Below are 25,263 nucleotides of genomic sequence, written 5' to 3'. Positions count from 1 at the left end.
TACAACAGTGACTCCACTTCAAAAAGTACTTCATTGAGACGTCCTGAGGTCGTGAACGGCGAGTCTTTCTTACTTTTCTATGCTTTGGGATCTACGGAAGAAAACCCAGTGCTTTGCATGCTTGTGCCAATAGACATATATAAACTGTGGATTGATGTGGGCAGGAGTCTCTTGGGATGATTTACCTCCTTTCTACCAGAATTAACCCAGATAGGTTGACAGCTGCACTTTGAGGTCATCTTCAAACAGTCCCACCTGTGCCCCTGTGACACTCATGATGATTTTATTTGGACAACCGGTTGCCCTCCAAGACCTTAGACCTCTGAGGTCAACCTGTTGGAAAAATTACTGCTTGACGTGCAGTGATTGAGGCCTTGTGACTGGGCTGAGCGCTCGTTTCTGCGGCGGAAAGCAGACGGTTTTACTCGCCAGTGTGATTCACCGTCCGACTTGGCAACCTTTACCACACACTAAGATTTCAAAATCAGAGGGGTGCATCTTTAGGAACTGAGGAGGCAATTCAGCCTCTCGGGCCTGTTGCACAGGGACAGGAGGAGGCCATTCAGCCCCTCAAGCCTGTTACACAGGAACAGGAGGAGGCCATTCAGCCCCTCGAGCCTGTTACACAGGAACAGGAGGAGGCCATTCAGCCCCTCGAGCCCGTTACACAAGGACAGGAGGCCATTCAGCCCCTCGAGCCTGTTACACAGGAACAGGAGGACGCCATTCAGCCCTTCGAGCTAGTTACACAGGAACAGGAGGAGGCCATTCAGCCGCTCGAGCATATTACACAGGAACAGGAGGAGGCCATTCAGCCCCTCGGGCCTCATACACAGGAACAGGTGGAGGCAATTAAACCCCTCGAGCCTCTTACACAGGAACAGGAGGAGGCCATTCAGCCCCTTAAGCCTGTTACACAGGAACAGGAGGAGGCCATTCAGCCCCTCGAGCCTGTTACACAGGAACAGGAGGAGGCCATTCAGCCCTTCGAGCCTGCTACAGAGTAACAGGAGGAAGCCATTCAGTCCCTCGAGCCTGTTACACAGGAACAGGAGGAGGCCATTCAGCCCATTAAGCCTGTTACACAGGAACAGGAGGAAGCCCATTCAGCCCCACGAGCCTGTTACACAGGAACAGGAGGAGACCAGTCAGCCCCTCGAACCTGTTGCACAGGAACAGGAGGAGGCCATTCAGCCACTCAAGCCTGTTACACAGGAACAGGAGGAGGCCGCTCAGCCCCTCGAGCCTGTTGCACAGGAAAAGGAGGAGGCCATTCAGCCCTTTGAGATTGTTCCACCATTCAATTAGGAATCATTTCACTGTATACACTTTACACGGGCGAGAAGAGGCAGCTGAGGAAGAATCTGCCCACTGGGGACCAAAGGAACAGTTCTCACCATTCAGGTAAGTTATAGTTCTGAAGTTTTGGGAGATTCTTGCGAGCGGGAGCTGGTGGGTGGGGATGGAGGGCTGGAAGCCCGGGACGGGGATATTTAAAATTTCCTTCTGTGGCCGTTGGACCACTCCTGGACACCCACCAGGAAAAGTCAAAAATGAGTAAAGGACTGATGGCTTCAGGTCCCAGGTGCCTCTTCCTGGAGCTTGACCCGGAACGAAAGCTGCAACAGCATCCAGGCTCAGGCCACTGGCTAACATTTCGGCCGGGCCCCGAGGACGTCACCAGGGACCCAACGGGTTACTTAAAAGCATTTGATAGGGTCGGTATGGAGAAACTATTTCCTCTGGTGGGCCATAACCTTAAAATTAGAGCTGGGCCGTTCAGGAGTGAATTCGGGAAGCAATTGAACACATGAAGGGGACTGGAAATCGGGACCACAGCTCCCCAAAAAGGCAGGGGGTCAATTGCGACTTTCAAAACAGAGATCGATAGATTTTTGTTGGGTAAGGGTAGCGAGGGATACGGACCAAAGGCGGGTAAATGGAGTTGAGGAACTGATCAGCCATGATATAATTGAATGGAGGAACAGGTTCGAGGGGCTGAATGTTCCTAAGGCATTCCAACGCAGTACTGAGGGAGCGCTGCACTGTCGGAGGGGCAGTACTGAGGGAGTGCTGCACTGTCGGAGGGGCAGTACTGAGGGAGCGCTGCACTGTCGGAGGGTCAGTACTGAGGGAGCGCTTCACTGTCGGAGGGGCAGTACTGAGGGAGTGCTGCACTGTCGGAGGGGCAGTACTGAGGGAGCGCTGCACTGTCGGAGGGTCAGTACTGAGGGAGCGCTGCACTGTCGGAGGGGCAGTACTGAGGGAGCGTCGCACTGTCGGAGTGGCAGTGCTGAGGGAGCGCTGCACTGTCGGAGGGGCAGTACTGAGGGAGCGCTGCACTGTCGGAGGGGCAGTACTGAGGGAGCGCTGCACTGTCGGAGGGGCAGTACTGAGGGAGTGCTGCACTGTCGGAGGGGCAGTACAGAGGGAGCGCTGCACTGTCGGAGGGGCAGTACTGAGGGAGTGCTTCACTGTCGGAGGGGCAGTACTGAGGGAGTGCTTCACTGTCGGAAGGGCAGTACTGAGGGAGCGCTTCACTGTCGGAGGGGCAGTACTGAGGGAGTGCTTCACTGTCGGAGGGGCAGTACTGAGGGAGCGCTGCACTGTCGGAAGGGCAGTACTGAGGGAGCGCTTCACTGTCGGAGGGGCAGTACTGAGGGAGCGCTTCACTGTCGGAAGGGCAGTACTGAGGGAGCGCTTCACTGTCGGAGGGGCAGTACTGAGGGAGCGCTGCACTGTCGGAGGGGCAGTACTGAGGGAGCGCTGCACTGTCGGAGGGGCAGTACTGAGGGAGTGCTGCACTGTCGGAGGGGCAGTACTGAGGGAGCGCTGCACTGTCGGAGGGGCAGTACTGAGGGAGTGCTTCACTGTCGGAGGGGCAGTACTGAGGGAGTGCTTCACTGTCGGAAGGGCAGTACTGAGGGAGCGCTTCACTGTCGGAGGGGCAGTACTGAGGGAGTGCTTCACTGTCGGAGGGGCAGTACTGAGGGAGCGCTGCACTGTCGGAGGGGCAGTACTGAGGGAGCGCTTCACTGTCGGAGGGGCAGTACTGAGGGAGTGCTTCACTGTCGGAAGGGCAGTACTGAGGGAGCGCCGCACTGTCGGAGGGGCAGTACTGAGGGAGTGCTTCACTGTCAGAGGGGCAGTACTGAGGGAGCGCTTCACTGTCGGAGGGGCAGTACTGAAGGAGTGCTTCACTGTCGGAAGGGCAGTACTGAGGGAGCGCTTCACTGTCGGAGGGGCAGTACTGAGGGAGCGCCGCACTGTCGGAGGGGCAGTACTGAGGGAGCGCTTCGCTGTCGGAGGGTCAGTACTGAGGGAGCGCCGCACTGTCGGAGGGGCAGTGCTGAGGGAGCGCTGCACTGTCGGAGGGGCAGTACTGAGGGAGTGCTTCACTGTCGGAGGGGCAGTACTGAGGGAGCGCTTCACTGTCGGAAGGGCAGTACTGAGGGAGCGCTTCACTGTCGGAGGGGCAGTACTGAGGGAGTGCTTCACTGTCGGAGGGGCAGTACTGAGGGAGTGCTTCACTGTCGGAAGGGCAGTACTGAGGGAGCGCTTCACTGTCGGAGGGGCAGTACTGAGGGAGTGCTTCACTGTCGGAGGGGCAGTACTGAGGGAGCGCTTCACTGTCGGAGGGGCAGTACTGAGGGAGTGCTTCACTGTCGGAGGGGCAGTACTGAGGGAGCGCTGCACTGTCGGAGGGGCAGTACTGAGGGAGCGCTGTACTGTCGGAGGGGCGGTACTGAGAGGGCGCTGTACTGTCGTACGGGCAGTACCGGGGAGCGCTGCACAGTCGGGGCGGGGGGGCAGTACTGTGAGAGCGCTGCACTGTCGGAGGGACAGTACTGAGGGAGCACTGCACTGTCGGAGGGGCAGTACTGAGGGAGCGCAGCACTGTTGGAGGGGCAGTACTGAGGGAGCGCTGCACTGTTGGAGGGTCACTACTGACGGGGAGCTGCACTGTCGGAGGGGCAGTACTGAGGGTGTGCCACACTGTCGGAGGGGCAGTACTGAGGGAGCGCTGCAATGTCAGAATGTCAGTACTGAGGGAGCACTGCACTGTCGGAGGATCAGTGCTGAGGGAGAGGTGCACTGTCGGAGGGGCACTGAGGGAGCACTGCAATGTCGGATGGTCAGTACTGAGGGAGCGCTGCACTGCTGGAGGGACAGTACTGTGGGAGCGCTGCACTGTCGGAGATGCTGTCTTTCGGATGAGTCTTTAAACCGAGGCCCCGTCTGCCCTCGTAGGCGGATGTAAAAGATACCAGAGCCACTATTTAAAGAAGAGCAGGGGAGTTCTCCCCTCTGGAGAACTTGCCAGCGACGCCCACATACCATGAACAAATTTTTTAAAAGGCTGATGGGGCGGCAATTGCCCGGATTGGATTTGTCCTGCTCTTTGTGGACAGGACATACCTGGGCAGTTTTCCACATTGTCGGGCAGATGCCAGTGTTGTAGCTGTACAGCTTGGCTAGAGGCGCTGCTAGCTCTGGAGCACAAGCCTTCAGCCGGGATGTTGTCGGGGCCCACAGCCTTTGCTGTATCCAGTGCGCTCAGCCATTTCTTGATATCACGTGGAGTGAATCGAATTGGCTGAAGACTGGCTTCTGTGATGGTGGGGTCCTCGGGAGGAGGCCGATATGGATCATCCACTCGGCACTTCTGGCTGAAAACGCTTCAGCCTTGTCTTTGGCACTCACGTGCTGGGCTCCACCATCATTGAGGATGGGGATATTCATGGAGCCTCCTCCTCCTGTTAGTTGTCACAAGTCAGGAGTGTGATGGAACACTCTCCACTTGCCTGGATGAGTGCAGCTCCAACAACACTCAAGAAGCTCGACACCATTCAGGATAAAACAGCCCGCTTGATTGGCACTCCATCCACCACCTTCAACATTCACTCCCTCCACCACCGGCGCACTGTGGCTGCAGTGTGTACCATCTACAAGATGCACTGCAGCAACTCGCCAAAACTCCTTCAACGGCACCTTCCAAACCCGCGACCTCTACCACTTAGAAGGACAAGGGCAGCAGACGCATGGGAACATCACCACCTATAAGTTCCCCTCCAAGCCACACACCATCCTGACTTGGACCTGTATCGCCGTTCCTTCACTGTCGCTGGGTCAAAATCCTGGAACTCCCTTCCTAACAGCATTGTGGGTGTACCTACACCGTATGGACTGCAGCGGTTCAAGAAGGCGGCTCACCACCATCTTCTCAAGGGCAATTAGGGATGGGCACTAAATGCAGGCCTAGCCAGCCAGCGACGCCCACATCCCATCAATGAATTAAAAAAAATAAAAAAATAAAAAAATGGCCCACCACCATTCACGACTGTAGAGCTTTGATCTGATCCATTGACTGTGGGATCATTTAGCTCTGTCTATAGCATGCTGCTTCCGCTTTTTAGCATGCATGTAGTCCTGCGTTGCAGTTACCCAAGTTGGCACTTCATTTTTAGGTACTGCTCCTGGCATGCTCTTCTACACACCTTATTGAACCAGGGTTGGTCCCCTGGCTTGATGGTAATGGTAGAGTGAGGGATATGCCAGACCATGAGGTTACAGATTGTGGTGGAATACAATTCTGCTGATGCTGATGGCCCACAGCGCCTTATGGATGCCCAGTTTTGAGCTGCTAGATTTGTTCTGAATCTATCCCATTTAGCACAGTGGTAGTGCCACGCAACACGATGGAGGGTGCCCTCGTGTTGGTTCTCTCATCCCCTGTCGCAGGCCCAGACTGGCAGTTATGTCCTTCAGGACTCGGCCAGCTCGGTCAGTAGTGGTGCTACCGAGCCACTCTTGGTGATGGGCATTGAAGTCCCCCACCCAGAGTACATTCTGTGCCCTTGCTACTCTCAGTGCTTCTTCCAAGTGGTGTTCAACATGGGGGAGTACTGATTCATCAGCTGAGGGAGGGCGGTAGGTGGTAATCAGCAGGAGGTTTCTTTGCCCATGCTTGACCTGAAGCCATGAGACTTCATGGGGTCCGGAGTCTATGTTGAGGACTCCCAGGGCCACTCCCTCCCGACTGTATACCACTGTGCCACCACCAGGGATGGTGATGGAGGAGTCTGGGCCATTGACTGAAAGGTATGATTCTGTGAGTATGACTATGTCAGGCTGTTGCTTGACTAGTCTGTGGGACAGCTCTCCCAATTTTGGCACAAGTCTCCAGATGTTGGTGAGGAGGACTTTGCAGGGTCGACTGTGCCGTTGTCAGTGCCGAGATCGATGCTGGGTGGTCCGGTTTTATTCTTATTTTTTTTCGTACCAGTTTTTTTACAACTGAGTGTCTTGCTGGGCCATTTCAGAGGGCAGTTAAGAGTCAACCACATTGCTGTGGGTCTGGAGTCACATATAGGCCAGACCGGGTAAGGGCGGCAGATTTCCTTCCCTGAAGGGACATTAGTGAACCAGATGGGTTTTCTACGATAGTTCATCGTTACAACTGCTGATATTCCAGATTTATTTAATTAACTGAATTTAAATTCCCAGCTGCTGTGGTGGGATTTGGACTCACGTCTCTGGATCATTAGTTCAGTAACATAACCACTGTGCTACCATTACTATGCAGAAATTGGGTGCTGTTTTTCCTACATTACAACAGTGACTACACTTCAAAAGTACTTTATTGACTGTAAAGCACCTTGGGACGTCCTGAGGTCGTGAATGGCGCTATAGAAATGCAAGTCTTTTTTACAAAATGCGTGACTGCTCGCGGCCAACAGTGGCAGAACACGATACTTGAGTTTTTCGATCAGGCTCTCCTTACCCTGCAAGCAATGCTGAGGACCAGAGCCCCTACACACACGCCTCCACTCTTCCTTGTTTACGTGGTTGGTATCGATGTAAAATTTCGGACCATCCTACGTGGTAACCAATTAAACTTCAACTTGTCTAAGTCCTGACACTGCACAACAAGGACGCTCTATTCCCTCCGGCCTGCCCCGCTCTGTACATCAATGATTTACTGTGCTTAGTTTGTCCCTATGGCAACCACCACACACTAACACAAAGCGCTACATGAGCTACCGGATGTCAAATGGCCAGAGAAATTTGCAGAGCTGACAAAGGGGGATTGCAAAAACAATTTTGTTCTCGGTAAATATTTACAGTTCCCTGTAAGCGGAAGCTGCCGAATGAACGCGTCAATCAGAGACTTTGCAAACGTGGACCTCCTCCGCAGGTCATCGCTCTGCCACTGGTCACGCAGCCTCCTCTGCCTGTTCTTATACAGGACATAGAAAGGCTAGCAGAATGGGCAGACAAGTGGCAGATGGAATTTAATACAGAGAAGTGTGAGGTGATGCATTTTGGCCGAAGGAACAGGGAGAGGCAATATACACTTAATGGCACAGTTTTAAAGTGTGTGCAGGGACAGAGGGACCTGGGAGTTAATGTGCATAGGTCCCTGAAGGTGGCGGGACATATTGAGAGAGTGGTTAGCAAAGCATATGGGATCTTGGGCTTCATAAATAGAGGTATTGAGTACAAAAGTAGAGAAGTTATGCTGAACCTTTATAAAGCGCTGGTTAGGCCACAACTGGAGGATTGCGTCCAGTTCTGGTCACCACACTTTCGGAAGGATGTGAAGGCCCTTGAGAGGGTGCAGAGGAGATTTACCAGGATGGTTCCGGGGATGGGGGATCTTAGCTACAAGGGCAGGTTGGAGAAGCTGGATTTGTTTTCATTAGAGCAAAGGAGGTTGCGGGGTGATTTGATCGAGGTGTACAAGATTATGACGGGTTTGGATAGGCTAGACGGGGAAAGGCTGTTCCCACTAGTTGATGGTACAAGGACTAGGGGACACAGATTTCAGGTTTTGGGCAAGAGATACAGGGGGGACGTGAGGAAAAACTTTTTTACGCAGCGAGTGGTGATGACCTGGAACTCGCTGCCGACAGAAGTGGTGGAAGCGGAGACACCCAATGTTTTCAAGGGGAGACTGGATAGGCACTTGAGGGAAATAAACTTGCAGGGCTACGGGGATAGAGCGGGGGAATGGGACTGACTGGATTGCTCTACAGAGAGCCGGCACGGACACCATGGGCCGAATGGCCTCCTTCTGTGCTGTTATGACTCTATGACAAGTATACCAGGGCAGATTGACCATGATGGCACTGCGAGCACGAGTCTTGCCAGGCACCTCTGGAGACGTTCCACATTGGATTTGGGATTCCCGATTTGCTTGGTGTTCAGAGGTGGTGCTGGCGGGGGAGGGACCTCAGGCCTGGCACCATCTAATTAAGGAATTATCCCCTCTGTGTGTTCAATATCGTGCCAGGTCTCATCAAATATACATTGAGGTCCGGAGTGGCCCTGACTGGTGCCGCACTGAGCTGACTCCCAGTCTGTGCTGATTCCCAGTCTGTGCTGTTCTGGATTAATTCATTGATCTTCTCTGGAAACCAGTAAACTAGAGAGCGGCAAATCAGCGAGTTCCTGCTCCGAATCAATATGCACGGGCACACTGCTGGCTGGTGTGTGCATATGTGTTTTCGTGCATCGATGTGTGTGGGGTCACGTGTGTGTGAGCGCACAGGTATACGTGTGTGGGTGTGTGTGTATGGGTGTATGTGTGCGTACATGTGCGGGTGTGTGTGTGTATGGGTGTGTGCGCGCATGTGTGTGTGAGGGTACGGGTGTGCCGGTGTGTGCGTGTGCATGCATGTGTGTAGATGTGTATGTGGGTGCCTGTTGGTCCGTGTGTGCCTGTGTGTGCATACGGATAAGCGGCTGGGTGTGTGTGCATGCTTGTGTGTGTCTGTATGAGCGTGTGTGTACAGGCGTGTGTGTGTGTGTGGGGGATGGGGTGGGTGTGGGGGATGGGGTGGGTGTGGATGGGGTGGGTGTGGGGGGGGTGGGGTGGATGTGGGGGGGGATGGGGTGGGTGCGGGGGGGTGTGTGGGGGGTGGGTGTTGAGGGGGATGGGGGTGTGTTGGGGGGTGGAATGGGGTGGGTGTGGGGGATGGGGTGGGTGTGGGGTGGATGGAATGAGGGTGGGGGGGTGTTTGGGGGATGGGGTGGGTGTTTTGGTGGGTGTGTGTGGGGGGGTGGGATGGGGTGGGTGTTTGGGGGGGGGGATGGGGTGGGTGTTTTGGGGGGGGGGAATGGGGGCTGCCAGGTTTTTTCAGATCGGCATCTTGGGCCCATCAGAAACAAAGGTAGAACGCGGTCACAGACCAAATTCCGGTTATCATGACGGACGCCCACTCCCCCAGAACCAGGAATTCCAGGGACAGGATTTCTAGTTTTAATAGTCCGAGCACACGTTATAAATAATGACAACTGCCTGGGAAGCATCACGGGACACGGGGTATTTCTGAATCTCAGAGGTTGTTTGATGTGTGTCACTTGCTGCAGAGAAATGACACAATCATCGTCACACGGCCCAGCGAGAGCTGGAAATAGAGCCTTTGATGAAATAAATAGTGTCGGGGCAGCGAGGGGTCCACAGCGTCAGCATTCCTCAGCTCCTGGAATGCCTGTTAACTGGGATCAGGGGCGGAGGAATTTCTAGTCGCTCCTCTCAATGCCGACTGTTTTCTCGATACATCTGAGAGTGCAGCTGGTGACAGGTCAACGAGGCTGAAAAGTTTAAAGGAAATGTACAGGGGAGGGACTCGTCGGGCCCTCCTCCCTGAGGGGGAAGGGCCACGTCTTTACCAACATAAGGGCCTTCAGGATAACTGAAGGCTACGAGACCAACAGGTCCAAAATCTTTTTGGTAGACCCCAACCCCACCAATCCACCTTCTCCCCATATCCCCCAACCCCACCTACCCACCTTTTCCCCATATCCCCCAACCCCACCTACCCATCTTCTCCCCATATCCCTCAACCCCACCTACCCACCTTCTCCCCATATCCCCAACCCCACCTACCCACCTTCTCCCCATATCCCCCAACCCCACCTACCCACCTTCTCCCCATATCCCCAACCCCACCTACCCACCTTCTCCCCATATCCCCAACCCCACCTACCCACCTTCTCCCCATATCCCCAACCCCACCTACCCACCTTCTCCCCATATCCCCAACCCCACCCACCCACCTTCTCCCCATATCCCTCAACCCCACCTACCCACCTTCTCCCCATATCCCCAACCCCACCTACCCACCTTCTCCCCATATCCCCAACCCCACCTACCCACCTTCTCCCCATATCCCCAACCCCACCCACCCACCTTCTCCCCATATCCCCAACCCCACCTACCCACCTTCTCCCCATATCCCCAACCCCACCCACCCACCTTCTCCCCATATCCCCAACCCCACCTACCCACCTTCTCCCCATATCCCCAACCCCACCTACCCACCTTCTCCCCATATCCCGAACCCCACCCACCCACCTTCTCCCCATATCCCGAACCCCACCTACCCACCTTCTCCCCATATCCCCAACCCCACCCACCCACCTTCTCCCCATATCCCCAACCCCACCTACCCACCTTCTCCCCATATCCCCAACCCCACCTACCCACCTTCTCCCCATATCCCCAACCCCACCTACCCACCTTCTCCCCATATCCCCAACCCCACCTACCCACCTTCTCCCCATATCCCGAACCCCACCTACCCACTTTCTCCCCATATCCCCAACCCCACCCACCCACCTTCTCCCCATATCCCGAACCCCACCTACCCACCTTCTCCCCATATCCCCAACCCCACCTACCCACCTTCTCCCCATATCCCGAACCCCACCCACCCACCTTCTCCCCATATCCCCAACCCCACCAATCCACCTTCTCCCCATATCCCCCAACCCCACCCACCCACCTTCTCCCCATATCCCTCAACCCATTATAATTATGAAAGGTTTTGAAAAATTAATTCTAGGGATGTGGGCATCGCTGGTAAGGCCGGCATTTATTACCTATCGTTAGGTGCCCTGAGAAGGTGGTGGTGAGCCTTCTTCTAAGGTTTGATGCAACTGCTTGCTGGGCCACTTCAGAGGGCAGTTAAGAGTCAACCACATTGCTGTGGGACTGGAGTCACGTGTAGGCCCAGACCGGGTCAGGACGGTGGGTTTTCTTCCCGAAAGGACATCAGTGAACCAGTTGTGATTTTATGACAATCCGACAGCTTCATGGTCACTTTTACTGAAACCAGCTTCTTATTTACAGATTTTTAAAAACTAAATTCAAATTCTCAAATGACCATGGTGTGTTTTGAACTGCGGGTCTCTGTATTAATAACCACCTCACTGCCGTACCCTATGGATCCAAGTGAGCTGGTGTGATGTGTACACAATTTCATCAGGTGGAGGAGATTCCCTGAACAGGCGGTTGAACAAGAAATCTTAACGGTTTCAAGAAGGAACCAAACAGGTTCTGGTCAAAAATGGGATTCAGGGTTATTGGGAATGCACGACGGGAATACAGTTAGGCCGCAGCTAGAATACTGCGTGCAGTTCTGGTCACCACATTACAGGAAGGATGTGATCGCACTAGAGAGGGTACAGAGGAGATGTACGAGGGTGTTGCCTGGGCTGGGGAATTTTAGCGATGAGGAAAGATTGGATCGGCTGGGGTTGTTTTCTTTGGAACAGAGGAGGCTGAGCGGAGATTTAATTGAGGTGTACAAAATTATGAGGGGCCTAGATAGAGTGGATAGGAAGGACCTATTTCCCTTTGCACTGAGGTCAATAACAGGGGGGGGGGGCAGAGATTTAAAGTAATTGGTGGAAGGATTAGAGGGGAGTTGAGGAGAACTTTTTTCACCCAGAGGGTGGTGGGGGTCTGGAACTCACTGCCTGAAAGGGTGGGAGAGGCAGAAACCCTCATCACATTTAAAAAGTACTTGGATAAGCCCTTGACGTGCTGTAACCTACAGGGCTACGGACCGAGAGCTGGACAGTGGGATTAGGCTGGAGAGCTCTTTGTCGGCCAGCACGGACACGATGGGCCGAATGGCCTCCTTCTGTGTTGTAAATTTCTCTGATTCTATGAATACTGTGGACAGGTGGGCTAGGTTGGACCAATGACCTCCTCCTGCCTGAAACTGTTAATATCTTACCTGCTCCTTAACTCAGGGATACTGAATACAATAGTAACTGGGGAGGGAGACTGGGCTCGTTCTAATGTGGTGGTGCAGTTACGCTCTAGGCCACTGGGAGAGCCAGAGTCCTATACCTGAATTGCTGGTGCTGGTACAGTAACCAACGCTGCACGGTCTCCCCATTCCTTGACTAACAATCACTGAGAGACTAGGTGTGAACGTAAATCCCAGGCAAGGCTGTGAAAAATGACTCAGTGACCGACATGCAGAGCAGATTATAATCACATCAAAACAATAGGGCCATTCCCAGAGAATGGGTCACTGGGCGTAGCAACACACAAGCGTCAGGAGCTGGTCATTCGGCCTCTCGAGCCCGCTCCGCCATTCAATCAGATCATGGCTGATCTGCACCTCAACTCCATTTATCCACCTTTGCTCTATATGCCTTGATACCCTAAGCCCCCCAGAAACATCTAGCGATCTCAGTCTACCCTGGATGTTCAGTCGATGAGTATATTCAAGGCTGACATCGATAGATTTTTGGGCACTAAGGGACTCAAGGGATATGGGGATAGTGCGGGAAAGTGGTGTTGAGGTCGAAGGTCAGCCATGATCTTATTGAATGGCAGAGCAGGCTCGAGGGGCCGAATGGCAGAGCAGGCTCAAGGGGCCGAATGGCGGAGCAGGCTCGAGGGGCCGAATGGCGGAGCAGGCTCGAGGGGCCGAATGGCGGAGCAGGCTCGAGGGGCCGAATGGCGGAGCAGGCTCGAGGGGCCGAATGGCGGAGCAGGCTCGAGGGGCCGAATGGCGGAGCAGGCCCGAGGGGCCGAATGGCAGAGCAGGCTCGAGGGGCCGAATGGCAGAGCAGGCTCGAGGGGCCATGTGGCGGAGCAGGCTCGAGGGGCCGAATGGCGGAGCAGGCTCGAGGGGCCGAATGGCCGACTCCTGCTCCTATTTCTTCTAAAAGAAAAAAGAAAGCCTTGCATTTCTACAACGTTTTTCACAACCACCGGACGTCCCAAAGCGCTTTACAGCCAATGAAGTACTTTTGAAGTGGAGTCACTGCTGTAATGTGGGAAACGCGGCAGCCAATTTGTGCACAGCAAGCTCCCACAAACAGCAATGTGATAATGACCAGATAATCTGTTTTAGTGATGTTGATTGAAGGAGAAATGTTAGCCAGGACTCCTTTCACCATATTCACCCTATCAAATCCTTGTATAATGTTAATGGCCCTGAGAGGGGACAAGGTGAGTAAGAGGGTTACACCAGGTGTGCTGGGAAGGTTCAAGGAGTTACAACTGTTTTCTTTGGATTTAATTAAATGTCCAGGGCTCTGAAGGGAATTGGACAGATAATTCCCGATGGTGAAGGAGTTGAACCCCAGGAGAAAGAGTTAAAAAGGAGGGAGAAGGTAAGTCAGGAGAAACTTTCTCCAAACGGGAAATTAATTTGTGAATTATGTTTCCTCGGAAGGACAGTAAAACGGAGAGTGTAAATGGAGTCAAAGCGCATTAGATGTGTTTATGGGCAGTTGGGTAGGTGGGATTGATCTATCGAAAAGGGATGGGATTGTTGGGTTAGATACAGATTAAAGCTCCCTCTACACTGTCCCATCAAACACTCCCAGGGCAGGTACAGCACGGGTTAGATACAGAGTAAAGCTCCCTCTACACTGTCCCATCAAACACTCCCAGGGCAGGTACAGCACGGGTTAGATACAGAGTAAAGCTCCCTCTACACTGTCCCCATCAAACACTCCCAGGGCAGGTACAGCACAGGTTAGATACAGAGTAAAGCTCCCTCTACACTGTCCCATCAAACACTCCCAGGGCAGGTACAGCACGGGTTAGATACAGAGTAAAGCTCCCTCTAAACTGTCCCATCAAACACTCCCAGGGCAGGTACAGCACGGGTTAGATACAGAGTAAAGCTTCCTCTACACTGTCCCATCAAACACTCCCAGGGCAGGTACAGCACGGGTTAGATACAGAGTAAAGCTCCCTCTACACTGTCCCATCAAACACTCCCAGGGCAGGTACAGCATGTGTTAGATACAGAGTAAAGCTCCCTCTACACTGTCCCATCAAACACTCCCAGGGCAGGTACAGCACAGGCGAGATACAGAGTAAAGCTCCCTCTACACTGTCCCATCAAACACTCCCAGGGCAGGTACAGCACAGGTTAGATACAGAGTAAAGCTCCCTCGACACTGTCCCATCAAACACTCCCAGGGCAGGTACAGTATGGGTCAGATACATAGTAAAGCTCCCTCTACACTGTCCCATCAAACACTCCCAGGGCAGGTACAGCACGGGTTAGATACAGAGTAAAGCTCCCTCTGCACTATCCCATTAAACACTCCCAGGGCAGGTACAGCACGGGTTAGATACAGAGTAAAGCTCCCTCTACATTGTCCCATCAAACACTCCCAGGGCAGGTACAGCATGGGTTAGATACAGAGTAAAGCTCCCTCTACACTGTCCCATCAAACACTCCCAGGGCAGGCACAGCACGAGTTAGATACAGAGTAAAGCTTCCTCTACACTGTCCCATCAAACACTCCCAGGGCAGGTACAGCATGGGTTAGATACAAAGTAAAGCTCCCGCTACACTGTCCCATCAAACACTCCCAGGACAGGTACAGCACAGGTTAGATACAGAGTAAAGCTCCCTCTACACTGTCCCATCAAACACTCCCAGGACAGGTACAGCACGGGTTAGATACAGAGTAAAGCTCCCTCTACACTGTCCCATCAAACACTCCCAGGGCAGGTACAGCACGGGTTAGATACAGAGTAAAGCTCCCTCTACACTGTCCCATCAAACATTCCCAGGACAGGTACAGCACGGGTTAGATACAGAGTAAAGCTCCCTCTACACTGTCCCATCAAACACTCCCAGGGCAGGTACAGCACGGGTTAGATACAGAGTAAAGCTCCCTCTACACTGTCCCATCAAATACTCCCAGGACAGGTACAGCACGGGTTAGATACAGAGTAAAGCTCCCTCGACACTGTCCCATCAAACACTCCCAGGACAGGTGCAGCACGGGTTAGGTACAGAGTAAAGCTCCCTCTACACTGTCCCATCAAACACTCCCAGGGCAGGTACAGCACGGGTTAGATACAGAGTAAAGCTCCCTCTACATTGTCCCATCAAACACTCCCAGGGCAGGTACAGCACGGGTTAGATACAGAGTAAAGCTCCCTCTACACTGTCCCATCAAACACTCCCAGGGCAGGTACAGCACGGGTTAGATACAGAGTAAAGCTCCCTCTACACTGTCCCATCAAACACTCCCAGGGCAGGTACAGCACGGGTTAGATACAGAGTAAAGCTCCCTCTACACTGTCCCATCAAACACTCCCAGGGCAGGTTCAGCACAGGTTAGATACAGAGTAAAGCTCCCTCTACACTGTCCCATCAAACACTCCCAGGGCAAGTTCAGCACAGGTTAGATACAGAGTAAAGCTCCCTCTACACTGTCCCATCAAACGCTCCCAGGGCAGGTACAGCACGGGTCAGATACAGAGTAAAGCTACCTCTACACTGTCCCATCAAACACTCCCAGGGCAGGTACAGCACGGGTCAGATACAGAGTAAAGCTACCTCTACACTGTCCCATCAAACACTCCCAGGGCAGGTACAGCACAGGCTAGATACAGAGTAAAGCTCCCTCTACACTGTCCCATCAAACACTCCCAGGGCAGGTACAGCACAGGTTAGATACAGAGTAAAGCTCCCTCTACACTGTCCCATCAAACACTCCCAGGGCAGGTACAGTATGGGTTAGATACAGAGTAAAGCTCCCTCTACACTGTCCCATCAAACACTCCCAGGGCAGGTACAGTATGGGTTAGATACATAGTAAAGCTCCCTCTACACTGTCCCATCAAACACTCCCAGGGCAGGTACAGCACGGGTTAGATACAGAGTAAAGCTCCCTCTACACTATCCCATCAAACACTCCCAGGGCAGGTACAGCACGGGTTAGATACAGAGTAAAGCTCCCTCTACATTGTCCCATCAAACACTCCCAGGGCAGGTACAGCATGGGTTAGATACAGAGTAAAGCTCCCTCTACACTGTCCCATCAAACACTCCCAGGGCAGGCACAGCACGAATTAGATACAGAGTAAAGCTTCCTCTGCACTGTCCCATCAAACACTCCCAGGGCAGGTACAGCATGGGTTAGATACAGAGTAAAGCTCCCGCTACACTGTCCCATCAAACACTCCCAGGACAGGTACAGCACAGGTTAGATACAGAGTAAAGCTCCCTCTACACTGTCCCATCAAACACTCCCAGGACAGGTACAGCACGGGTTAGATACAGAGTAAAGCTCCCTCTACTCTGTCCCATCAAACACTCCCAGGGTAGGTACAGCACAGGTCAGATACAGAGTAAAGCTCCCTCTACACTGTCCCATCAAACACTCCCAGGGCAGGTACAGCACGGGTTAGATACAGAGTAAAGCTCCCTCTACACTGTCCCATCAAACACTCCCAGGACAGGTACAGCACGGGTTAGATACAGAGTAAAGCTCCCTCTACACTATCCCATCAAACACTCCCAGGGCAGGTACAGCATGGGTTAGATACAGAGTAAAGCTCCCTCTACATTGTCCCATCAAACACTCCCAGGGCAGGTACAGCATGGGTTAGATACAGAGTAAAGCTCCCTCTACACTGTCCCATCAAACACTCCCAGGGCAGGCACAGCACGAGTTAGATACAGAGTAAAGCTTCCTCTACACTGTCCCATCAAACACTCCCAGGGCAGGTACAGCATGGGTTAGATACAGAGTAAAGCTCCCGCTACACTGTCCCATCAAACACTCCCAGGACAGGTACAGCACAGGTTAGATACAGAGTAAAGCTCCCTCTACACTGTCCCATCAAACACTCCCAGGACAGGTACAGCACGGGTTAGATACAGAGTAAAGCTCCCTCTGCACTGTCCCATCAAACACTCCCAGGGTAGGTACAGCACAGGTCAGATACAGAGTAAAGCTCCCTCTACACTGTCCCATCAAACACTCCCAGGGCAGGTACAGCACGGGTTAGATACAGAGTAAAGCTCCCTCTACACTGTCCCATCAAACACTCCCAGGACAGGTACAGCACGGGTTAGATACAGAGTAAAGCTCCCTCTACACTGTCCCATCAAACACTCCCAGGGCAGGTACAGCACGGGTTAGATACAGAGTAAAGCTCCCTCTGCACTGTCCCATCAAACACTCCCAGGACAGGTACAGCATGGGTTGGATACAGAGTAAAGCTCCCTCTACACTGTCCCATCAAACACTCCCAGGGCAGGTACAGCACGGGTTAGATACAGAGTAAAGCTCCCTCTACACTGTCCCATCAAACACTCCCAGGGCAGGTACAGCACGGGTTAGATACAGAGTAAAGCTCCCTCTACACTGTCCCATCAAACACTCCCAGGACAGGTGCAGCACGGGTTAGGTACAGAGTAAAGCCCCCTCTACACTGTCCCACCAAACACTCCCAGGGCAGGTACAGCATGGGTTAGATACAGAGTAAAGCTCCCTCTACACTGCCCCATCAAACACTCCCAGGGCAGGTACAGCACGGGTTAGATACAGAGTAAAGCTCCCTCTACACTGTCCCTTCAAACACTCCCAGGGCAGGTACAGCACGGGTTAGATACAGAGTAAAGCTCCCTCTGCACTGTCCCATCAAACACTCCCAGGGCAGGTACAGCACGGGTTAGATACAGAGTAAAGCTCCCTCTACACTGTCCCATCAAACACTCCCAGGGCAGGTTCAGCACAGGTTAGATACAGAGTAAAGCTCCCTCTACACTGTCCCATCAAACACTCCCAGGGCAGGTACAGCACGGGTCAGATACAGAGTGAAGCTACCTCTACACTGTCCCATCAAACACTCCCAGGGCAGGTACAGCACGGGTCAGATACAGAGTAAAGCTCCCTCTACACTGTCCCATCAAACACTCCCAGGGCAGGTACAGCACGGGTTAGATACAGAGTAAAGCTCCCTCTACACTGTCCCATCAAACACTCCCAGGGCAGGTACAGCACGGGTTAGATACAGAGTAAACCTCCCTCCTTCCACCGCCCTTCTAGGCAGCACATTCCAGATCAGAACAACTCGCTGCGTAAAAACATTCTCCTCATCTCCCCCCTGGTTCTTTTGCCAATGATCTTCACTCTGTGTCCTCTGGTTACCCACCCTCCTGCCACTGGAAACAGTTTCTCCTTATTTACTCTATGAGAACCCCGCATGATTTTGAACACCTCTATTAAATCTCCTCTTAACCTTCTCTGTTCTAAAGGAGCACAACCCCAGCTTCTCTGGTCCCTCCACGTAATTGAAGTCCCTCATCCCCTGGTACCATTCCTTCCCCTTTAAGAAGCTGTTTCATTGCCAGCGTCACCGGGGAGAATATTAAAATCTGAATGGCTACTGAATGGAACAAGGTCCCAGTCTTGCAGACTGCAGTGTGCGGAGAAGCGCAGAAAGTGGGGGAGCTGATCGACACAAAGGGTGATATGTACTGCCAGCGGACCTCAGATTCTTTCTGAAAGGCCGAGGCTTTCATTCTTGCCATTTAAGCTAGGACAAAAAAAAAACTGTCTCTGGCTTGTGGGGGCATCGCCAGGCTCGACGGAATTTAAATTAATTTAGAGAAAGAGCTGTCTGAACGGCCAAGGACGAAGAAAAAAAAAATTACTGATGAATCGGAAGAACAAAGAATGCCGGGGGAAGCAGGGCATGCAAATGTCAAACTGCTTATGGAGCCACTTCTAGTTGAACGAGAAGGTTTACATGAGCACCGACACAGAAGATGCCTTTATCACTGCTCTTAGCTGGGGGGCTGGGGAGAGGCCATTCGGGAGGGTGGGGTGGGGGGGTGCTGGGGAGAGGCCATTCAGGAGGGCGGGGTGGGGGCCGGGGAGAGGCCATTTGGGAGGGGGGGTTGGGGGGGTTGGAAGAGGCCATTTGGGAGGGTGGGGTGGGGGAGAGGCCATTCGGGAGGGCGGGGTGGGCGAGAGGCCATTCGGGAGGGCGGGGTGGGGGAGAGGCCATTCGGGATGGCGGGGTGGGGGGGTTGGAAGAGGCCATTTGGGAGGGTGGGGTGGGGGAGAGGCCATTCGGGAGGGCGGGGTGGGCGAGAGGCCATTCGGGAGGGCGGGGTGGGGGAGAGGCCATTCGGGATGGCGGGGTGGGGGGGTTGGAAGAGGTCATTTTGGAGGGTGGGGTGGGGGAGAGGCCATTCGGGAGGGCGGGGTGGGGGGGGCAGGCCATTAGGGAGGGAGGATGGCCAGGGGCTTCCGCATGCCTGGGTGAAAGGAGGGGGGTTATATCAGCCTGTTCACTCCCCCACTCATTATCCAGGCAAATGTGCGTCAACAGGATCGGACTCAGCAAACACGCCTGTGGTGGAACAGCCAGGTCAGTATTTCAGCACCCCGGACGCACTCATAAGAGCTGGATGACATACCCAAGGCAGCGGGCACCTGTGGAACCAGAACGATAAAGATAAAAAGCCATTCGGCCCATCCGGATCAAGCTTTCACGGGTTAGATACAGAGTAAAGCTCCCTCTACACTGTCCAATCAGGGCCCTGTTATAGAAAGAGTCTCCCCATCAGGGCCCTGTTATAGAGAGAGTCTCTCCATCAGGGCCTGTTATAGAGAGAGTCTCTCCATCAGGGCCTGTTATAGAGAGAGTCTCTCCATCAGGGCCCTATAATAGAGTCTCTCCATCAGGGCCCCTGTTATAGAGAGAGTCTCTCCATCAGGGCCCTGTTATAGAGAGAGTCTCTCCATCAGGGCCCTGTTATAGTGAGAGTCTCTCCATCAGGGCCCTATTATAGAGAGAGTCTCTCCATCAGGGCCTGTTATAGAGAGAGTCTCCCCATCAGGGCCTGTTATAGAGAGAGTCTCCCCATCAGGGCCCCTGTTATAGAGAGAGTCTCTCCATCAGGGCCCCTGTTATAGAGAGAGTCCTCTCCATCAGGGCCCTGTTATAAAGTCTCTCCATCAGGGCTCTTTATAGAGAGAGTCTCTCCATCAGGGCCCTGTTATAGAGAGAGCCTCTCCATCAGGGCCTGTTATAGAGAGAGTCTCTCCATCGGGGCCCTGTTATAGAGAGAGTCTCTCCATCAGGGCCCTGTTATAGAGAGAGTCTACATAAGAACATAAGAAATAGGAGCAGGAGTAGGCCAATCGGCCCCTCGAGCCTGCTCCGCCATTCAATAAGATCATTGCTGATCTGATCCTAACCGCGAATCCACTATCACAGAACCATCTCCTGAATCTAACAGAATTAGACACACGAAATAGGAGCAGGATCAGGCTACACGGCCCCTGGGCCCGCTCCGCTACCCACAGGGCCATGACCGATCCGAACCTAGGCTCATGTCCAAATTCCTGCCCGCTCCCCGTAACCCTTAATTCCTTTACTTCTAGGAAACTGTCTATTTCTGTTTTAAATTTATGTAATGATGTCGTTTCGACAGCTTTTTGGGGCAGCATATTCCATGAACCTACCACCCTCTGAGTGAAGTAGTTCCTCCTCATCTCAGTTTTGAAAGAGCAGCCCCTTAGTTCTAGTTTCACCCATCATCAGGAACATCTTCCCCGCATCCACCCGATCCAACCCTTCACAATCTTATATGTTTCAATAAGATCGCCTCTCATTCTTCTGAACTCCAATGAGTAGAGTCCCAATCTACTCAACCTCTCCTCATATGTCCATCCCCTCATCCCCGGGATTAACCGAGTGAACCTTCTTTGTACTGACTCGAGAGCAAGTATGTCCTTTCTTAAGTATGGACACCAAAACTGTACGCAGTATTCCAGGTGCGGTCTCACCAATACCTTGTACAACTGAAGCAATACCTCCCTATTTTTATATTCTATCCCCCTAGCAATGAAAGCCAACATTCCATTGGCCTTCTTAATCACTTGCTGCACCTGCATACTAACCTTTTGAGTTTCGTGCACCAGGACCCCCAGATCCCTTTGTACTTCAGTACTTTCCAGTTTCTTGCCATTAAGATAATAACTTGCTCTACGATTTTTACTGCCAAAGTGCATAACCTCACACTTTCCAGTATTGTATTCCATCTGCCAAATCTCTGCCCACTTACTTAGCCTGTCTATGTCCCCTTGCAGGTTTTTTATGTCCTCCTCACTCACTACTTTCCCTCCCATCTTAGTATCATCTGCAAACTTTGATATGTTACACTCGGTCCCCTCCTCCAAATCGTTAATATAGATTGTAAAGAGTTGGGGACCCAGCACTGACCCCTGCGGAACACCACTAGTTACTGATTGCCAGTCTGAGAATGAACCATTTATCCCAACTCTCTGCCTTCTGTTAGATAGCCAATCCTCTATCCATGCCAGAATATTACCCCCAATCCCGTGATTTTTTATCTTAAGCAATAATCTTTTGTGTGGCACCTTGTCAAATGCCTTTTGGAAGTCTAAATACACTACGTCCACTGGTTCCCCTTTATCCACCCTATATGTTACTTCCTCAAAGAACTCCAGCAAATTTGTCAAACATGACTTCCCCTTCATAAAACCATGCTGACTTTGTCCTATTAAATTATGATTATCCAAATGTCCTGTTACTGTCTCCTTAATAATGGACTCCAAAATTTTACCTACCGCAGATGTTAGGCTAACCGGTCTATCGTTTCCAGCCTTCTGTCTACTGCCCTTTTTAAATAAGGGTGTTACATTAGCAGTTTTCCAGTCTGCCGGGACCTTTGCCGAGTCCAGGGAGTTTTGGAAAATTATTACCAATGCATCCACAATCCCTACTGCCACTTCCCTCAAGACCCTAGGATGTAAGCCATCAGGTCCAGGTGATTTATCCGCCTTGAGTCCCATTATTTTACCGAGTACCACTTCCTTAGTGATTTTGATCGTGTTTAGCTCCTCCCCCCCTTTAGCCCCCTGTTTGTCCAGTGTTGGGATATTCTTAGTGTCTTCTACTGTAAAGACTGAAAAAAATATTCATTCAGTGTTTTTGCCATCTCCATATTTCCCACCATTAACTCTCTCCATCAGGGCGCCTGTTATAGAGAGAGTCTCTCCATCAGGGCCCTGTTATAGAGAGAGTCTCTCCATCAGGGCCCCTGTTATAGAGAGAGTCTCTCCATCAGGGCCTGTTAAAGAGAGAGTCTCTCCATCAGGGCCCCTGTTATAGAGAGAGTCTCCCCATCAGACCCCTGTTATAGAGTCTCTCCATCAGGGCCCTGTTATAGAGAGAGCCTCTCCATCAGGGCCTGTTATAGAGAGTCTCCCCATCAGGGCCCCTGTTATAGAGAGAGTCTCTCCATCAGGGCCTGTTATAGAGAGTCTCCCCATCAGGGCCCCTGTTATAGAGAGAGTCTCCCCTTCAGGGCCCTGTTATAGAGAGAGTATCTCCATCAGGGCCCTGTTATAGAGAGAGTCTCTCCATCAGGGCCTGTTATAGAGAGAGTCTCTCCATCAGGACCTGTTATAGAGAGTCTCCCCATTAGGGCCCCTGTTATAGTGAGAGTCTCTCCATCAGGGCCCTGTTATAGAGAGAGTCTCTCCATCAGGCCCTGTTATAGAGAGAGTCTCTCCATCAGGGCTTGTTATAGAGAGAGTCTCTCCATCAGGCCCTGTGAAAGAGAGAGTCTCTCCATCAGGGCCCTGTTATAGAGAGAGTCTCTCCATCAGGGCCCTGTTATAGAGAGAGTCTCTCCATCAGGACCTGTTATAGAGAGATTCTCTCCATCGGGGCCCCTGTTATAGAGTCTCTCCATCAGGGCCCCTGTTATAGAGAGAGTCTCTCCATCAGGGCCCTGTTATAGAGAGAGTCTCTCCATCAGGCCCTGTTATAGAGAGAGTCTCTCCATCAGGGCCCTGTTATAGAGAGAGTCTCTCCATCAGGGCCTGTTATAGAGAGAGTCTCTCCATCAGGGCCCTGTTATAGAGAGAGTCTCTCCATCAGGGCCTGTTATAGAGAGAGTCTCTCCATCAGGCCCTGTTATAGAGAGAGTCTCTCCATCAGGGCCCTGTTATAGAGAGAGTCTCTCCATCAGGGCCCTGTTATAGAGAGAGTCTCTCCATCAGGGCCTGTTATAGAGAGAGTCTCTCCATCAGGGCCCTGTTATAGAGAGAGTCTCTCCATCAGGACCTGTTATAGAGAGATTCTCTCCATCGGGGCCCCTGTTATGGAGAGAGTCTCTCCATCAGGCCCTGTTATAGAGAGAGTCTCTCCATCAGGCCCCTGTTATAGAGAGAGTCTCTCCATCAGGGCCTGTTATAGAGAGAGTCTCCCCATCAGGGCCCTGTTATAGAGAGAGTCTCTCCATCAGGGCCCTGTTATAGAGAGAGTCTCTCCATCAGGGCCTGTTATAGAGAGAGTCTCCCCATCAGGGCCCTGTTATAGAGAGAGTCTCTCCATCAGGGCCCTGTTATAGAGAGAGTCTCTCCATCAGGGCCCCTGTTATAGAGAGAGTCTCTCCATCAGGGCCCTGTTATAGAGAGAGTCTCTCCATCAGGGCCCCTGTTATAGAGAGAGTCTCTCCATCAGGGCCCTGTTATAGAGAGAGTCTCTCCATCAGGGCCCTGTTATAGAGAGAGTCTCTCCATCAGGGCCCCTGTTATAGAGAGAGTCTCTCCATCAGGGCCCTGTTATAGAGAGAGTCTCTCCATCAGGGCCCTGTTATAGAGAGAGTCTCTCCATCAGGGCCTGTTATAGAGAGAGTCTCTCCATCAGGGCCCCTGTTACAGAGAGAGTCTCTCCATCAGGGCCCTGTTATAGAGAGAGTCTCTCCATCAGGGCCCTGTTATAGAGAGAGTCTCTCCATCAGGGCCCTGTTATAGAGAGAGTCTCTCCATCAGGGCCCTGTGATAGAGAGAGTCTCTCCATCAGGGCCCTGTTATAGAGAGAGTCTCTCCATCAGGGCCCTGTTATAGAGAGAGTCTCTCCATCAAAGCCCTGTTATAGAGAGAGTCTCTCCATCAGGGCCCTGTGATAGAGAGAGTCTCTCCATCAGGCCCTGTTACAGAGAGAGTCTCTCCATCAGGGCCCTGTTATAGAGAGAGTCTCTCCATCAGGGCCCCTGTTATAGAGAGAGTCTCTCCATCAGGGCCCCTGTTATAGAGAGAGTCTCTCCATCAGGGCCCCTGTTATAGAGAGTGTCTCTCCATCAGGCCCCTGTTATAGAGAGAGTCTTTCCATCAGGGCCCCTGTTTACTGCCGTTTCTAACAGGATAACCACAACTGGTACGCTGTGTGATGAGCAACGTGCTCAAACAACAGGACTGAGTGAAGATGTCATCACTTGAGACACTAAGGGCAAAAAATACCAAAACATGCTGTCGGAAAGCAAGGTCGGCAGGGAATGCAAGGGAAGGTGAGAGCATGCCGAAAAAGAGAGTGGGAAATAGCAGGAACGAACCGGAGAAGGAATGCGACCTCTGACGCTGGAAGGATGGATAGAGGTTGATGCCGTGCCAGATACCCCGGATCCTGGCGTCGTATTCTGCAGGAAAGGAAGGAAAGGAAAGAGTGGCGTGATGGAGAGCAGAGCAGACCGAGCAGGTGAAGGGTGTGGAGAGAAAGCAATGAAAGATGGAAGGGAGACGCATTTCAATGGATCAAAACAGGCCCGCGTCTGGATACTCAAGTCTCTCAGTCCCTTCCCTCAGGGAGATATCTGTACACTGACTGGTGTCTCTCAGTCCATCTCCCTCAGGGAGATATCTGTCCACTGACTGGTGTCTCTCAGTCCCTTCCCTCAGGGCGATATCTGTACACTGACTGGTGTCTCTCAGTCCCTTCCCTCAGGGAGATATCTGTACACTGACTGGTGTCTCTCAGTCCCTCTCTCTCAGGGAGATATCTGTACACTGACTGGTGTCTCTCAGTCCCTTCCCTCAGGGAGATATCTGTACACTGACTGGTGTCTCTCAGTCCCTCTCTCTCAGGGGGATATCTGTACACTGACTGGTGTCTCTCAGTCCCCTCTCTCTCAGGGAGATATCTGTACACTGACTGGTGTCTCTCAGTCCCTCTCTCTCAGGGGGATATCTGTACACTGACTGGTGTCTCTCAGTCCCTCTCTCTCAGGGAGATATCTGTACACTGACTGGTGTCTCTCAGTCCCCTCTCTCTCAGGGGGATATCTGTACACTGACTGGTGTCTCTCAGTCCCCTCTCTCTCAGGGGGATATCTGTACACTGACTGGTGTCTCTCAGTCCCT

The 25,263-nt window shown here is 52.5% G+C and overlaps 1 protein-coding gene across 6 annotated transcripts in view; it reads right to left on the bottom strand.

Moving 5' to 3' along the window:
- Positions 1-25,263, bottom strand: part of LOC147120730 (tensin-1-like) — a 303,214-nt gene that overhangs the window by 141,974 nt on the left and 135,977 nt on the right. For 4 of the 6 annotated variants that reach the window (XM_085986962.1, XM_085986961.1, XM_085986958.1 and 1 more), the window contains exon 13: positions 24,459-24,542. The exons of the other annotated variants lie outside the window; for them this stretch is intronic. In XM_085986962.1, coding sequence (XP_085843088.1) covers positions 24,459-24,542 — 84 coding nt within the window. The remainder of the gene's footprint in view (positions 1-24,458; positions 24,543-25,263) is intronic. 6 annotated transcript variants of the gene reach the window in all.

The sequence above is a fragment of the Somniosus microcephalus genome, chromosome 4 (assembly GCF_052327205.1).
Source record: "Somniosus microcephalus isolate GS21.2 chromosome 4, FLI_Smic_1.0, whole genome shotgun sequence".
Taxonomy (NCBI): Eukaryota; Metazoa; Chordata; class Chondrichthyes; order Squaliformes; family Somniosidae; genus Somniosus; species Somniosus microcephalus.
This window is presented reverse-complemented; position numbering and strand designations above follow the sequence as displayed.